Source organism: Trachurus japonicus, chromosome 17 (genome assembly GCF_045865225.1).
Source record: "Trachurus japonicus isolate A0001 chromosome 17, Traja_1.0".
NCBI lineage: Eukaryota > Metazoa > Chordata > Actinopteri > Carangiformes > Carangidae > Trachurus > Trachurus japonicus.
The window spans coordinates 10,864,583-10,880,658 of record NC_140923.1 but is presented as its reverse complement, the minus strand read 5'-3'; the positions used below and the strand labels follow the sequence as shown (position 1 = coordinate 10,880,658).

General features: G+C 42.7%; 1 protein-coding gene across 1 annotated transcript in view; it reads right to left on the bottom strand.

Annotated features, from left to right (window-relative positions):
- The window catches only part of atp1a2a (ATPase Na+/K+ transporting subunit alpha 2a), a 42,673-nt gene that overhangs the window by 15,903 nt on the left and 10,694 nt on the right, over nucleotides 1-16,076 (bottom strand). Inside the window, exons 9-15 of the mRNA XM_085805624.1 lie at nucleotides 15,015-15,213; nucleotides 13,660-13,769; nucleotides 11,149-11,283; nucleotides 7,847-7,926; nucleotides 5,739-5,848; nucleotides 4,046-4,221; nucleotides 859-995 (exon numbers count right to left, since the gene is read on the bottom strand). Of these exons, the coding sequence (XP_085661750.1) occupies nucleotides 859-995; nucleotides 4,046-4,221; nucleotides 5,739-5,848; nucleotides 7,847-7,926; nucleotides 11,149-11,283; nucleotides 13,660-13,769; nucleotides 15,015-15,213 (947 nt within the window). The remainder of the gene's footprint in view (nucleotides 1-858; nucleotides 996-4,045; nucleotides 4,222-5,738; nucleotides 5,849-7,846; nucleotides 7,927-11,148; nucleotides 11,284-13,659; nucleotides 13,770-15,014; nucleotides 15,214-16,076) is intronic.

The following is a 16,076-nucleotide window of genomic DNA, read 5'->3' as shown; positions in this document are numbered from 1 at the left end:
CACTGAAAGTTCTCCAAATCCCTTCCTTGGCATGATGGTGAATAGAAAGAGGTCTGCCCCCAAATAGTCGACCAAGCACTGGTCGACCAAAAAATCATTAGCCGACCAAAATTTCATTGGTCGATTGTTCGCAGGAAAAAAAACAAAAACATTTGGAGCCGTGTCTTGTCAAAATTAAGTCAAAATCAATGACTGAACTGTATATGAAAGGCTTTGGGGCTTTTATTTTGAAGGGCCAGATACAGGAAGTCATGACGACACTTTTTTGTTGTTGTTGTTGTTTTTTTTTACACGGCACGGCAGTCTCTCTCGTATCACCGCTGTCACCGGTGCCGGTAATAACGGTAGGCTAAAACCCGACCGGCTTGTTGTTGAATCTCGGACCCAACACGGCCGGAGAGTCGAGCATTAATTAATTAATTCTCAACCTGACCACGGGCAAAAAAGATTAGTCGACTAATCGCCATAAGTGACGACTACTGGTCGACCAACAAAATCTTTGGTCGGGGGCAGCGCTAAATAGAAAATTGGTGAATTATCTATTTTGGGTGAAGTATTCCTTTAAGTGCACCATCCACATACTATATGTTGCTGTGCTCGGATCTACTAAGTGTAAGTATGGAACCATGTGACTTCTACATCGTCTCAGTTCAGTTCCCAAAGTGTGCTTAAAAAACGATTTCTTCAACCAGACTCACACATCCAGGCGGCCTGTCACGGCTCTCATGCTTTTAGTCACAGGAAAAAGTCAGTCTTAAAAGCCTGAGCACAGAGCCTGACACACACACACACACACCCACACACACACACACACACACACACACACACACACACACACACACACACACACACACACACCTGGGGTTAACTTGGCTCAGGGGGATGTTCAGCCTCTCAGCGATGTCTTCGACCGTCTCGTTGCCCTCAGAGATGATGCCCACACCTTTGGCGATGGCCTTGGCTGTGATTGGGTGGTCTCCGGTCACCATGATCACCTGACCGGACCGACAGAGAAGTCCCATAAATCACAAGACGTCATCTCATCACATTATTATCCCCCACTATATCTCATCTGTATATCATGTGTCACGGCGTGCTTGAGCTACAGCGCAGTTTGGAGCTGTAGGGTCGATAAGTCAGTCTGAATATGTTGTGTAGTTACACTGGAGAAGAGTTAGCGGCGGATCATCTCCAGAGATAACACAGTGTGTGTGTGTGTGTGTGTGTGTGTGTGTGTGTGTGTGGTGGTCTCACAGGAAAAATAATGAACTCGAATCCAAAAAACAAAGTGGTAACTTGGGGCAACAGGCACCCAGAGCACCTGCAAAGGCTTATGAGTGAGTCATATGACCGGTTTCAGGCAGCATATTTCCATGTTTCATTCCACAGAGTTAAACTGCGTTTTAGTGATTAGTCTCAGTGTGATCTTCAAGCTGCTTCATGTTCTGACGGAGCTCTGCTGACATATGTTAAGTTTATTTTATTAATCCTAATACAAGGAACTGGCAGAGGCACATTTTTTACTTTTCATCTCATACAGTAAGTGACAAAAAAAAACAAAAAACCCTAGACTATAACAGACTTCATTGTCAGTTTCATCAAAATCACACAGTGGACAAAATCTAACCTTTTCTATTTCTATGGCCAGAGATGAAGGAATAAAAAAAACCTTCAACTAAAAAAGGGTTAAACCAATATCTGTGGCATTTGTGAAACATGTTTGTGACACACAGACAGTCAGATGAGCACAGAGCGTCCACGGTTCAGGTTTACAGCTCTACACAAATCATTTATTTGAAAACATTTTATGAAAAAGCAAAGCAATGAGTCATATGTTTTTCTGAAAGCCCAACCAACCACCATGACAACAGCATATAGCAGGACTTGAAGACTGAATGAAGGAGCAATAAAAAAAAAAAATAGAGCACTATATTCTATATAACACTAAAGCCTTTTGGAGTGATGCCATGGAGCAAGGATGCACTTTGAGCTGAAATGTTCCTGCTTCACCCATTAACCCTTCAACCTGAGCTCAGGCTGAATACACTGGACCTGTACAGATGTGTATGGGAGTACACACTGTACATACATACTGTGCACAACTGTATTGTATCCAGACCAGCTCACTCAGGCAACGAGCTGACAGTCGTCCGTCTGTGACACCATTTGGTAGTTATATAAAGCATGTCCACGTATCTCATCGCAGCTATGATGATATCATCTACATGGAAGAATATTCTAACATTCATGTTGATGTCACATCTCCACGTTTGGCTAAAAGTGTTCAGGATCCATCCTAAAGTTTAAAGGGATAGACAGTTCAACATTTTGGCAAATTGTCCCATTTCCATAATCCCTATAGTCATAGCAGTAGGTTTGTTACCTTTAATTGTCGGTGCAAGCTGTTTTTAGAACGGCGGAGCAGAGCCGCGAGCTGCTCAGAGCTACGCTACGGAGGCTCATTATGGGATTTCTTGGTTTCTAACTCATCAAACTCATCAAATACACAATCCAACAACTCCACAACGCTCTGGTGGACAAGTTGTGAGCTGCACATTCACCACGCTGTGAGATAATAACACAACGTTACCACACAGAGTTGTTGTAGAGGGAAATGCAGAGACTGCTTGATGAAAAACTGCCCCCGACGGGAACGTGCATCAGCGGTTTTGCATGAATTTCCCTCTAAAACAACTCTGTGTGGTAACGTTGTGTTATTATCTCATAGCGTGGTGAATGTGCAGGTCACAACTTGTCCACAAGAGCGTTGTGGAGTTGTTGGATTGTGTATTTGATGAGTTTGATGAGGGAAACCAAGAAATCCTATTGCCTGCTCGCGGCTCTGCTCCGCCGTTCTAAAAATAGCTTGCACCGACCATTAAAGGTAACAAACCTACTGCTAAAACTACAGGGATTATGGCAATGGGCTAATTTGCCAAAATGTTGAACCATCCCTTTAAATTATCTTACTCATAGCAATAATGTACTGTATATCCAGGTGTATTTGGCATTAAATTTATTTTTTGCTTGCTAGGTCTCAGCCTACTGTAATATAGATTATATACTGTTCAACTGTTTTGCTTGCTCTAACTAAAATAGTGATGGAGGAGTGTTTCTATAGTAGAGTGTATATAAAAAGAAGACAAGGCATGCTTTATAGGTAATAGTGCACACAAAACTAGAACTCTTTAAAAAACTTTGTTATTTTAGCATTTTATCACACATGTGATCAGTTTCCTTGCCTTTTTTTAAGCCTGAACTCCTGAACATTTTTTTTCTTTTTCACTTAACCAGTGGCAACATCGTGACTCACTTCTGCCTCCAGTTTGGTCTTTGAGCCAATTACGATGTGTCTTTCAGAAATGATTTTCAAAGGCAGCACGGTACGACAGCTACTGTACCTGAAATTAAATGTGCTAAAAAATCCTGTTTTCCCATATTTGTAGTGATTCTTCCTGAAATTAGAAAGCCTCATTCTCTTCATTATCCAATTTCATCTCTGCTGGTAGTTTTTTAACCTCGCCACAGCCTGGCTTATTACTTTCCTGACAAAACATCTGCTGTGTGTGTGTATTTGCAGTTGATTAACATATAATGAATTGACTGAATCTTCATTTAACTAAATGGATCCTTTCATAGAGTCGGTGTTGGAGCAGAAGAAGTTCATTCGTTATCACCAACTTTTTGGTTTTACTTCAAAAATTGAATTTCCTTTTTACAATTTCCCAACTGTTAATTTTCTCATCACATAATTAAATTTATTCTTGATGATGAAAATAGATAAGATTTTAGGGGCTTTACACCTTTTGTGCATTTTTTTTTTTCCAGAGTGTACATAGTGAAGTTGTTATCCTCTAAGCAACACGTCTTCATTTATCTATCGATTATCATCCATCAGTGTACCTTGAAGCTGCTGCTTGTCCGTTTTGTGATTTGAAAAGACATTTTACATGCAAATCTTCTCTCTACAAAGCCTGATAAATTAAGCCCCAGGAAAGGCTTTTCAGGAACTACAATGAAGGTTGAATTCTGTGGAACCAATTACCTTGATACCAGCAGAGCGGCATTTACCCACTGCGTCAGGCACAGCGGCACGCGGCGGATCAATCATGGAGATGAGACCCAGGAAGCAGAGCTGCTCGGTGGGAAAGTTCATGTCGTCGCAGTCGAAGGTGAACCCTCGAGGGAACTGGGATGAAGACAGATTCACGTGGCAGAAGCCTGCGAGAGAGAGGAGGGATCGATGCGGTGATCGTTCATAAGTGACTCAAGAGAGTAGACGGCAGCAACAACAACAAATTTATGAGCCACTTCAAAAGACTATTTTTCATGACACTAAGGATGTTTAAAGTCCAAAACATCCAACATTAAAGATGCTCTATGTCTTTATACAAATATATATATATATATAAAAAGTACAAAAGAGGTCTGAGGGCAGAAAAATACATTGTCCCCTGGCTGCAGTGATCCTTTACTTTACACTATGCATACAAATCACTTTTAATTTTAGATGTATATTTGGAGTTTGCAGGTCTGAAATACAAATTGAATCAGCCATTTTTATTAATTCATGATCCACAGCCCTTTAAAATATGTATCTGCAGAATCCCTATAGAGCAAAGCCAAATAAAAACGCCTCTGATGAAAAACCAGGCTCGGTAATAAAAGTGGCGGAGCCTCTCCTTGTCATGAAACAGCCGACCATCATCATCACCCAGGGCATAACTGTGATTTAATAATTTACATGATTTCAGGAGTTTCACTCCCCAAAATGGCACCAATCCACATTTCACTGTGTGAGAAAGTGACACCTACTCTAACAAAATGATGATAGCACATAATTGTTACCTATGGCACTTTTTAAAAAGATGCCAGGTAACTTTTTTTCCCCCCTCCACTCGGTTGTCACAATGATGACATTTACACAGTCTGGATGCTGAACGCTTCAGTTCAACTTCAGGTAATGACTTTTTGCCCAAAAATGTGTCTTTTGCATTTTTAGGATGGGAAAATGTTATTTCATGTACAAATTATTTCAGAGTTCAGCACAGAGCTTGACCTGAAACATATTACGAGCCCATTAGCACCTGATAATCCACACAACACCACATACAAAATTCACACCTCAGAAAAACCAGAAGCTCTGATCATTTTTGTAATTTCAGCTCCAAGTCTTTCTATTTGAAAGTCTCATATTTCACACTTTTCCTGCACATTATTTTAAGTTTTAACTAATATGAGAAGACCAAAATTATCTCACTGTAGTTTCACCGATCTTCTCTGTGGAGCTCTAGTGACAACAGGTCAGTGTCCAATCAGAAGAGAGCATTGCTCTGAGCCTAAGAGGCCAGATTTTCAAATGGCTGAGGGCGGTAACCGCTTCATTGTGACATCACAAAATCACATACAGTTCGTTTTAAGGTTTCTGAATACAGGCCGTGTGCGTTTCTCTGTGGTCTGAGACTCTGATACTTCCACGGTTTGAATATGGAAACTATACTTTCTTTATAATCAGGCTTGGAAATCTCACTTTATACAATACGGGACCTTTACATTATAGATAAGACTGCAAAGTCTTCCAATATAGAAGCACTCCACACTTTTAGCTAACCAAGCCTGTTAACTGAAAAGATAATAAAAGATACATTTTGTGTTCAACTGCAACTCCCTGATACTGCTCCAAAAAAGAAAGAAAAAAAAAAAATTCATAATAGTTGGTTGGCTGCACCAAAACATACCGAGCACCCTCTCTCCCAGCCCTCCCAGCTCCATGTAGGCATTCTGGAAAGCATCTCTCCAGTTTTCATCGAGTGGATGCTCCTGGCCGTGCATCATAATGGTGCTGCACCTGTAAAACATTTACCAACAATGCTTTTACTGCCACTGTTGTTTATTATACAGCAACAGCAATAATCTGCAAATGCTGAAAAATAACAGACATAATCATGAGGTAAAAACACAGGGTGGGTAAACTATGACAAAAAAAAACAACATCCACGGTTTTCTATAATTGTTTGTGTTCGCATGACTATTCTTAACACAATCAACGCCATTCTAATGAATTCAATATAAGGTATAATTTGCTCTGCATTAAGTGTATGTTGAATATTTATACCAACCTAAAGGTTAACTCTATTTTGCAACATTGGCCACACAATTTCCCTGATGAGCAAAGTGAGAAAGGGCACCTCGTCCACAGCAGGTTAGTGGGAGTGTGGGCTGTTTGTGCATGCAGAGTTTTCACACAGAGGGGCACTTGGTGGGAACTGAGCTCGGCAGAGGAGCGCTCGGCTCAGGGCTGACCAGAAGTCAGATTAAATGCGTGGCATAATGTAGCACTGTGGCCAAAATCAGGAGAGGGCATGAGAGTGTCCCCGTTCAGGCACAGAGATATCCTTATTTAAAAGAAGCAAAAATTGAAAATTGCTCACTTCAGGACTTCACCCCTCTTCACCCTGTACAACTCCCACAAGCCCCACATTTGACACTTTCACATCGTTTTATTTTAAGTGTTGATGATCCATTAGAAGATATTTGTGCTTTTGAGAACCAAAAACCATCTGAATGTAGTCAGTGACTGTAGTTTTACATCTCCTCTCTGGTAACTACAGGTCAGCCAATCAGAGGAGAGGAGGCTCTGAGAGTCTGCACTGATTGGCCGACTGTTTTCTGAGTGATTAAATAAAAAAATTGGCAGATTTCAGATTAATCAACTCCTGCTAACATTTCCATATTTCGCACATTCTGTGACATAAACTGTAAACTGTTTTCTTGTCTGTAACAACATCTATTGCACGTCTGTCCGTCCTGGGTGAGGGATCCCTCCTCTGTTGCTCACCCTGAGGTTTCTCCCATTTTTCCCTGTTAAAAGGGTTTTCCATGGAGTTTTTCCTCAGTGGATGTGAGGGTCTAAGGACAGAGGATGTTGTTACGATGCCATGTAAAGCCCTTTGAGACAAACTGTTTGTAAAAACGGGCTATACAAATAAAATTGCCTTGCCTTGCCTTGCCTAATAAAACACTCAAAAACATGCATCCTGCAAGGTATCATGGTGGCCCATGTTGGGCGGGGCTTAGAGCAAGCAGCGACTGCTTTGTTGTGGCTCAGTTTGTGAGTGCAGGCTGTGTACATCTGTGGACTAGGACTCGATACTTTCACAGTATCAGTGTAGAACTTAGACCTGCTTTATAATCAATAAAGGCATGGGAATCTCACTTTATATAATATGGGACCTTTGAAGGATAAAGCCGCTGGTATTTTATCTTTTTCTCATTTCAAGAAAAATCCCATGAAAAGACCAAAACAAAGTGTTGCCGTGTCTCTCAATACACCGACATCCTTACTTTCTCTGTGGCCCCGAGCCCATTAAAATCATTTCCCAAACAGCTGGGTTCTGTCAAGTTTCAGAAAATATTACTCTAACAGGAGTAAATAGAGAATTTTGTCGAGGACTACTTTTTGATTAATACATATTTGTGTCCTCTGCAGTGGGTTTTTACAGCAGTGGGACAGCGTACTGTATGTGGGATTAGAGTTTGTTCCCGGTGATGAAGGGACATGTCACCCAGAGCAATGGAGCTCCTCGCTGATGTGTTTTAATAGTTTCCTGACAACAGCGAATCTCTCCGTGGCTTTATCAGGTCTGAGATATATCGGTAATACTTGTTAGCGAGATCGATTCATTTGCTGGTTAAGAGTCGTTTCATGGCGGGGGTTTTTTATGGACAATACACTACTACACTACATCTGTGAGGCGCGCCAGAAAAAGGTAAATGAAAAATAAGTCAAAATTTTCTGCAGCATTTCATGTGAGACATATAATCGATCCATTATTGATTAACCAACCTGTCCAAGATCCTCTCCGGCGCTCCCTTCATGACCAGAATATGACCGGAGGGATTGTCCTCCACTTCATGGATAGAGAGCTGACAGAAAGGGGGGGAAGGAGGATAAAAAACACGGTTAAGCACATAAGAAGATACATTTCAGATGCAAGGTGTGTTTTACTGTCGGTGGTAATTCCTTGCTGCTCTACAATGATTGTGCTTCAGTTGGAAAAAGGCCGAGGACAGACACGCACTCCTTAGTAATACTCCAGAATGGATTTCACGTTCGTGCCGGCAATCATTTTTTGGGGAGTTGCTGTCACATTTTTTTTTCCAAGTGGTATGAAATAAAAGTCTTATTGAAACTGACTTGACTGAGTGCACACTGTAAGTCATATGTATTCCCCGTGTTGAAGGAGCTTTCATTCATGCTCTCACATGAATTCCTCTGGCGTGCTTCCTTGCATTACCCTTCCCCCCCACCACACACATAGGAAAAAAAAAACACACATTCCCATGCACACACACACGCACATACTCCCCAAGGTAATTTGTATCTGAGTCACAGTATATCTAATCTCAGAAAACCAGAGCAAAATTGCCTTTTTTTTTTTTTTTTTTTTCTCCCCACCCCTCAACACAGACGTTCCTATTTTAAATCAGGGAACAGGTGCACAAAACGCACGCAGAGAGTCCTTTGTTTGCTTCACCATCACTGCTGCGTTATTCATATGCTGGTTCAAATCTCAAGACACAGGGGCTGGAAAAGACCGGGTGTGGAAAGTGAAGCAACAACTAACACTCCCCCCCACCCCCCACCCTGCTTTAATTGCTATGGTGCCCTTGAGCAAAGTGCGAAGACTTTTTTATAGTTCAATATTAACTTTTAATTTTTCTTTTCCTAATGCTGTTGCTGTTGTTGTTTCCGACAGGATGGAACAAAGCATCCACCTCGACCCGAGACTCTTCAGAAGTACATCAACTGATCTAATTATTATTGACAAGAGAATTAAAAAAAAAATCTTTATCCATTCAACATGTTTTTACCTATCTCATACCCATATAGAGTCACTTTAAAGGGATAGTTCAACATTTTGACAAATTCACCTATCACCATAATCCCTATAGTCATACTATACTGCCCTACAACGGAAGAAAGGGGTAACTCCTCAGAGTGCAGTTCTGAGAAAAATGAGTTTAAAGTATTTTCTTGTCCAGTCAACTGTATTGAACTTAGGATTCTGAAAATTGGTCAAATCCTGGCTTTTGCGAGTAGTATTCTAGCTGTGTAAAAATATGTAAGTCAAACTTAACATTTTACCCTTATTTCAGAGTTACCTCTGTCTTTTTGTGCATTGAGGCAAAATATAAGCTGGCCATACAACGCAAGAAAGGGGAAACTAACTCCCATTGGTTCTAAAATGGTAGTAGCCTGTTGTACAGTAGGGCCTGTTGAACATTCTATACACAGGAAGAAAAGGGTAACTCATGTTACTGTGTTCTCTCGTTGTTTCCCCACAGCTTTGGGTAGTTCTATACACAGGAAGAAAAGGGTAACTCTAGTTACTGTGTTCTCTTGTTGTTTCACCCCAGTTTTTGGGAGTTACTGTGAAAACCACCCGCAAATATATCCCAAATAAGAAAACGTTGAGTCAAGATATTTATCCACATGATGTAGCAGACCTTTAATGTCCCAAAAATGACAAAATCTCATTTTTGACAAAAAATGAGTTACCCCTTTCTTGCGTTGTAGGGCAGTATAGCAGTAGGTTCATTACCTTTGATTATCGGTGCATGTTGTTTTGAGATGGGCGGGGCAGAGACGTGAGCTGCTCAGTGAACACAATGGAGTTGAATGGTACAGGTCCCCTGTCCCTCATCAAACTCATCAAATACACAATCCAACAACTCCAAAATGCTCTGGTGGACAAGTTGTGACCTGCACATTCACCACGCTATGAGATAATCATGTATAATTATGTAACATTATGACACCTGAAGCAAACACTTTTGAAATCACTCCGCCCAGCAGCCTTGTCTGGAATGTAGTTCCGGCTACGCATTTGCCTCGAAAACAACTCTGTCTTGTAATGTTACATTATTATTTCATAGGGTGGTGAATGTGCAGGACACAACTTCTCAACAAGAGCGTTTTGGAGCTTGCATCTCTGCCCCGCGGATCTCAAAACAACATGCACCGATTAGTAAAGGTAATCAACCTATCCCTAAGACTATAGCGATTATGGCAATAGGTGAATTTCCCAAAATGTTGAACTAACCCTTTAAAGCTGTGCCACTGTTTTATTTACAAGACAATGGGTTATTATCTGTTATCTGAACATTGCTAAACTTCAGGCTACGTCGAGTCGCTTTTGGAAAATGATGGCACAGGCTGTGGCTAGCTGGTTAGCATGCTAAGGCTGTGGCTAGCTGGTTAGCATGCTAGCTTCAGCGGCAGAAAAGATGTGACCGAGACAAGAGTTTACACTGGTGGTAAAATGTTATGTAAAGACAGCAAAACTTACAGACAGCTCCTTTAATGTCTAAAGTTAACAAAAACGAAGCAGATGTGCAGTCGTAAATATCAAGTCCAGGGTGCCACTAATGTGCCACATTTATATCACATTGAGTTTTAAAAGAAATAATCGATCATAATAAAACATAAAAGCAAGGACAGAGCATCTTCTGAAAGAGCCAAAAAGAAAACCCGTTTATAATCCACACACACACGCGCACACACACACACAGCACCTTACTGTCAAAAAGAAGATACATTGCACAGGGCTTTAACACTGCAACAGTTTCTGCTTGGCCTCTGGTTGTGGCTTATTGGGCAGCTTCCAAATACGAATACGTGCAACCATGTGAATGTAAAATAGGGGTGCTGCTGTAAAAGAGCATGCATGTTGAGGCTGCCTTCCCTGGATGCAAAAAGGTTAAACATGAATATGCATGAGTGACTCAAAGCATGAACATCCGTCTTTTTAAAACATCATTATACTGTGTTTTTAAAGGGGGGCTGACAGAATTGTCAAAAATAAATGAATTCTATAAATAAAAAATTATGTTCAAATCTAAATATTATACAGTAGATGTATCTTAAAAGGACAATTATTTACAACTAAATTGCAATGTGAGCAAACTTAAAGCTTACCACATACTTTAAAATCTGTAACGGTAGGATATTTTTTGACCAAGAGTAAAGCTATGAATGCTGAGTAGTCTGCAAAAAGTGTTTTAGGATTTCACCGTCGTCTTGTTTCAGCAGCAGCAGCAGCTCAAGCACAAAGCTGTGATGTGACATTAGCCCCAGTGCACTACCTGGTACTTGTTGGTGGAGTTAAAGGGGATCTCTGCCACTTTGGGGTTCCTGCCTCTCATGCTACGAACGTTCCCGCAGCACACCTCGATGCATTTCAACAGAGCCGACTCTGATGCGTCCCCCGCTGTCTCCCTCTGGGGGAAAAGGCAGACAGACACACACACACATTAGCACAGTCATTCACACACACACATATGCATATTAAGAAAAGAGTATCCGTCTCACCGCCTGTGTTTATGGCACCGCCGCGGTGGCGAGAGAGAAGCTTTTCAGATAATGTGTTATCTAATTTATTAAAGCGGCACCTCAGAGAAGTTCCTTTACTTCCATTATGGCTCTCATTAATGATGCAGGTATCATCTGCATCACCAACACTTGTGATCAGGCCACAGTGCTGTGAAACAATTTAATGTAAAAGGAATGAAAGCAGAGAAGCTAGTGTAGTTTTCTTGTTCAGTTTAGTGGCTGAAGCGTGATTTGATTAAAAATCTGCTCCATGTAAGCAGTTTTCTCGCAGGCGTCCTTTATTGATATGGATGTAAAAGACCCTGCATAAGGAGTTCACATCATGTTGGGAAATAAATATTGTTGTACGAACACATCAGACCAATGCCTATTGGCAATAATCAATAGCAAACTGGTTGCTAAGGCTGCAGCTAACAAGTGTTGTTCATTTGTTTAAAGGGATGCACAAACGTCTCACACCGACACTGGGTTGTTGTTGTTGGGAGAGGAGTTTTAGATTAAATTCACCAAAGGCAACACTGTCAGTCTGTTTTATCTGTTTCTTCACTGTATAGAAATGTCTTTTATACATTGAATTTGACTGAACTTGCCCGTGCAGACATCAGAGCATCTCGTTGGGATGGCGGTCTGCTGCTCTGTACGGGTCAATATTGGATCATCCTGTGTTTGGATGCAACATTGTTTAGTTTAATTCTATCAACTTGAATCCATGTGACAAAGTTGCTTGTGTCGAACTCGGATCATTTAGGGGAAAAATCATTTCCAAATAACCTGCGATGCCGCCCCCCCCCACCCCCCCGGCTGAAAAAACGTCCATGATGATCGCTGCAATTCATCCCGCTCTTGGGGCCAATTTATTAAAATCCATGCAGAACCGATTGACCTGACGCCTAATATACCGAAGGGGGAGAAACTAAGACAAGAGATTTCTCTTGGTTCCTGTTTAGTCATTCATGAATAGCTGGGAAACAAGGACGCACGCTCTGCCAGATTTGTCCTTGTTTGTGCCTTTTCATGAATGAATAAATAGATCAAGGAAATTCCATTTCTCTGGTTTCCCAAGTGCAGATGGGGACTTGTTCTTGTAATGGTAGTGGAGCCTGGGCCTTGACTGCTGTGTCTGAGCGCTGTCAGGAGACACGGCTGTTACTTAATGCAGGGAGGAAGTCTGGGCACCTCGGGGGGGGCAGAGAGGCTGCAGCAGCAGGGTCTGCTCCCACCAGAGTCAAGACGGTGTAATCCCTGTCGCTGTGAGCCACACACACACAGAATATCTTCAGGTCAATGTAGCACAGGTTGGAGGATAGCGGTTGGAAGAACACTGGGATATTATTGACTTAGCTACCCAGCAGTGTGTGTGTGTGTGTGTGTGGGGGAGTTATTTCCAGGGGTGCATTGGATTATCCTCAGTGTGTCTGTGTTTACGTGTGAGAGGGAGGTTAAGCGTGTGAGCCAGTGTGTGCGTGTGTGTGTGTGTGTGTGTGCAATGCACCTGTGTCAAGAGGTATTGACAAATTATTTTTATGGGTTGTGTTTTTCCCTGTGGGTGCCATGTGGGTTAGGATCAGCTGGCAGCAGGAGAGAATACCGAGTACATTTAGTCGTGAGCTGTACCGATAAAATTCTCTAACATGTGAACTCCACTCGAGTAAATCTACTTTAACTAATTAGCTCATTTACACTGTACTTCATGATAAGACGTTTTTTTAAAAAAAATCAATTTAATATCATCAACAAACACTTAAAGGACCTAAAGCCAGCAGTGAGTTTAACCCTCGAGAGCCTGCTACTCTCGCTGCAGTGATGCATGTTTTTAATTGGATTTGGGCTGGAGTGGATACACTTCTTTCAGTCACAGCTGTACTGACATAAATAACCTTTAAGTACGAATCTGGATTGTATTTTACTTTCATTCCTGCACCGCTGCCATTACACGCAGTGCATGCTGAAAAGGAGCTTAATACTTTCTCCTCCGTCACCGCTTCTTTTCTGAGTGACAACTCACCTGGCGCTCTCCTGATAGTGTGAGCTTCACCCTGCTGGCAAGCCATGTAGGTAAAATCGTGTCTTATGAATAATGTGCATGCATTATCTGATACAAATCTAAAGAGTCTTGCTCTTAATGTCCTTGGATTAAACTGAACCTATCATACATCCGCTATATTAGAGACTGGAGATCATTTATTAGATTTGAGTATCAATGCAAAGGTTTTAGGAAAGTGTCTGCTGTGGTGTCAGCGTGTGGTGGTGGTGGAGGTTTATACCATCTGGACGGGAAATTGGTCCTGTCCGGCTTTGAAATCAGCTCTGTTGCACAGGCCGGCCACACGAGACAGAGCAGCCCAGGTAGCAGAGGTCTTGTCAAAGCCTGAACCTGAGAGAATAGCAGAGGGAGCGGTGTTAGACTTTTTTTCTTTTTTTTTAAAGTACGGCTCATGCAGTATTTATGCTACTGACTTAACTCTCCGTTCACAGAATAGCACTGGATATTGTAGCTAAATAACAGGGTCAGGGAGTCGGGGTCAGTTAAGTCGAGCGATCACTTTTTCCTCGACAAAAGTGATTTTTCAATTCCCCAGTCTGGAAAACAGCATTCATTTTTAACCAGAGAACTCAGAAAGGAAAAAAAAGAAAGAAAAAAATGTTGGGAAATTTCTCGCATCAAAATTTCATCCCTCACCCAGCCAATCGAACTCAGGATGACCTTCACTCCGTCGCCGCCACCTGCATTCATTTTTCATTTAAACCCAGACTCTCCGGTGCGGTCACTGTCACGGTTATTGTGAAAACAAACCATGATAAGTGTCATCATGCAACGCGCGGCGGGTGCACGGCTGCAAAACTGCGGCCGGCGCTGCTGCTGCTGCTGCTGGTGAGTTTGACAAAGCGAAGGTGCAAAAAGGCTCTGAAAGCTGCAAAAGCTGCAGAAATGCCGAGCCTGTACTGCTGAAAAATGAATACACTGTGTTCCTCTTCTTCTTTTTCTTTTTCTTCAGCACTTGCACTGTTTCAGCTGCGTGGCCTCTGTCAGCACTGCTGGCTGCTCGCTGAATGACTGCACAATCGCCTGACACCATACTCATTGGTATGCACAGAACACCTGTTTTTCTTTTCTTTTCTTCCCCCCCCCCCTCTCCCCTCTCTACTCTTCTTGCTTCCAAACTTTTGGTTATTGCTGAAAGCTCCTTTTGAAATTTGGCTCGACTTGTTGTCATTTGGTGGGAGACAGGAATCCGATTGGTTCCACAGCAGCAGCAGCCGTCTTACCGGAGAACTCTGGGAAAAAGACGTGTTTTTGTTGCTGAAGGTTGAGCCGCCCACCGCATACCGCAGCTCGGTTAATCCCAGCACTAGCACAAACAGCGATGGCGGTTGGCAGCGTGAACATTGGACAGATGAATTTCGGCAGGTGGTCACCCCCCCTCCCTCCCTCTCCCTCCCTCTCTCTCTCCCTCTCCCCTTTCTCCCCCCTCCCCGTATTCCCACACACTCTCTATCTCCCCTTTATATCTCTCTGAGTCTCCTTCTATCCTCCAATCTCTCCTCTTCCACATTTTCCCTCCTCCTTCCCTCCCTCTTTCTGTCTCTCTCTCTCTCTCTGTCTGTCTGTCTGTCTTACCACTCTGGTCCTCGGTGGTGTCTGCCTCGTGGATCTGGTTGTCGAACCACATGTGGGCCACGGTCATGCGGTTCTGGGTCAGCGTGCCCGTCTTGTCGGAGCAGATGGTGGAGGTGGAGCCCAGAGTCTCTACGGCCTCCAGGTTCTTCACCAGACAATTCTTCTTGGCCATTCGCTTGGCAGTGAGAGTCAGACACACCTGGGAGGACGGCGGGAGGTGGGAGGCAGGGAGGAGGGGGGGGGGAATAGGTGGGAGGGGCAGCGAATGAGAGGAGGAGGAGAGACAGAGAGAGACAGAGAGAGAGGATGGATGATTGTTAGTCAACATGGGGAGAGAGCATGTGTAGGCATCGGTGCGTTCAAGTGTTTGTTCATGTGAAACCATGCGTGGTCCAGGTGCCTTACAGCCAAGGTGTACGATGCTGTGTGTGTGTGTGTGTGTGTGTGTGTGTGTGTGTGTGTGTGTGTGTGTACCTGGTTGGCTGGTTAACAGCAGGTGCACAGAGACATACGAGTGCAACGCATAGACACATCCCATATGTTGTAAAAAAAAAAAAAAAACACATTAACATGCATTAATTCAATTTGACTCTCAGAAACATTCCCACAGACGACTCTGACTGTGTGTTTAAAGCGAGAGCAACTGAAGAAACCAGTCGGGGGAAGTCAATTTATTTTCTGTGACCAGTGAAATGTCGACTGATGGCATTTCAAATGCCAGCTGGCATCCACCTCGGCTCGCACTTTGTTTATTGTTGCAGAAAAAAAGTTAGATGCACTTGGGCGTCTGAGCAACGCCGGCGTGCGGTAATAAATCACCTGCTTTGCTGTGTTGCGTAGCATCAGTGGAGCTACAGCTAATGTTCACGAGGTTACATTAGTGATGCACTGGTGTAACTAATAACACTGATGATGGCTCTGTTCCATTCGTATGTGCCAGTGAGTCATGACAGCGAGGCCGCAAGGCAAAATATTAATAATTGTGTTGTGGAGCTGGCATGCTAGGAGCTGCACTAATCAATATCTTTAACAATGGATCAAATGAGTGTGCGTGATGTGAAA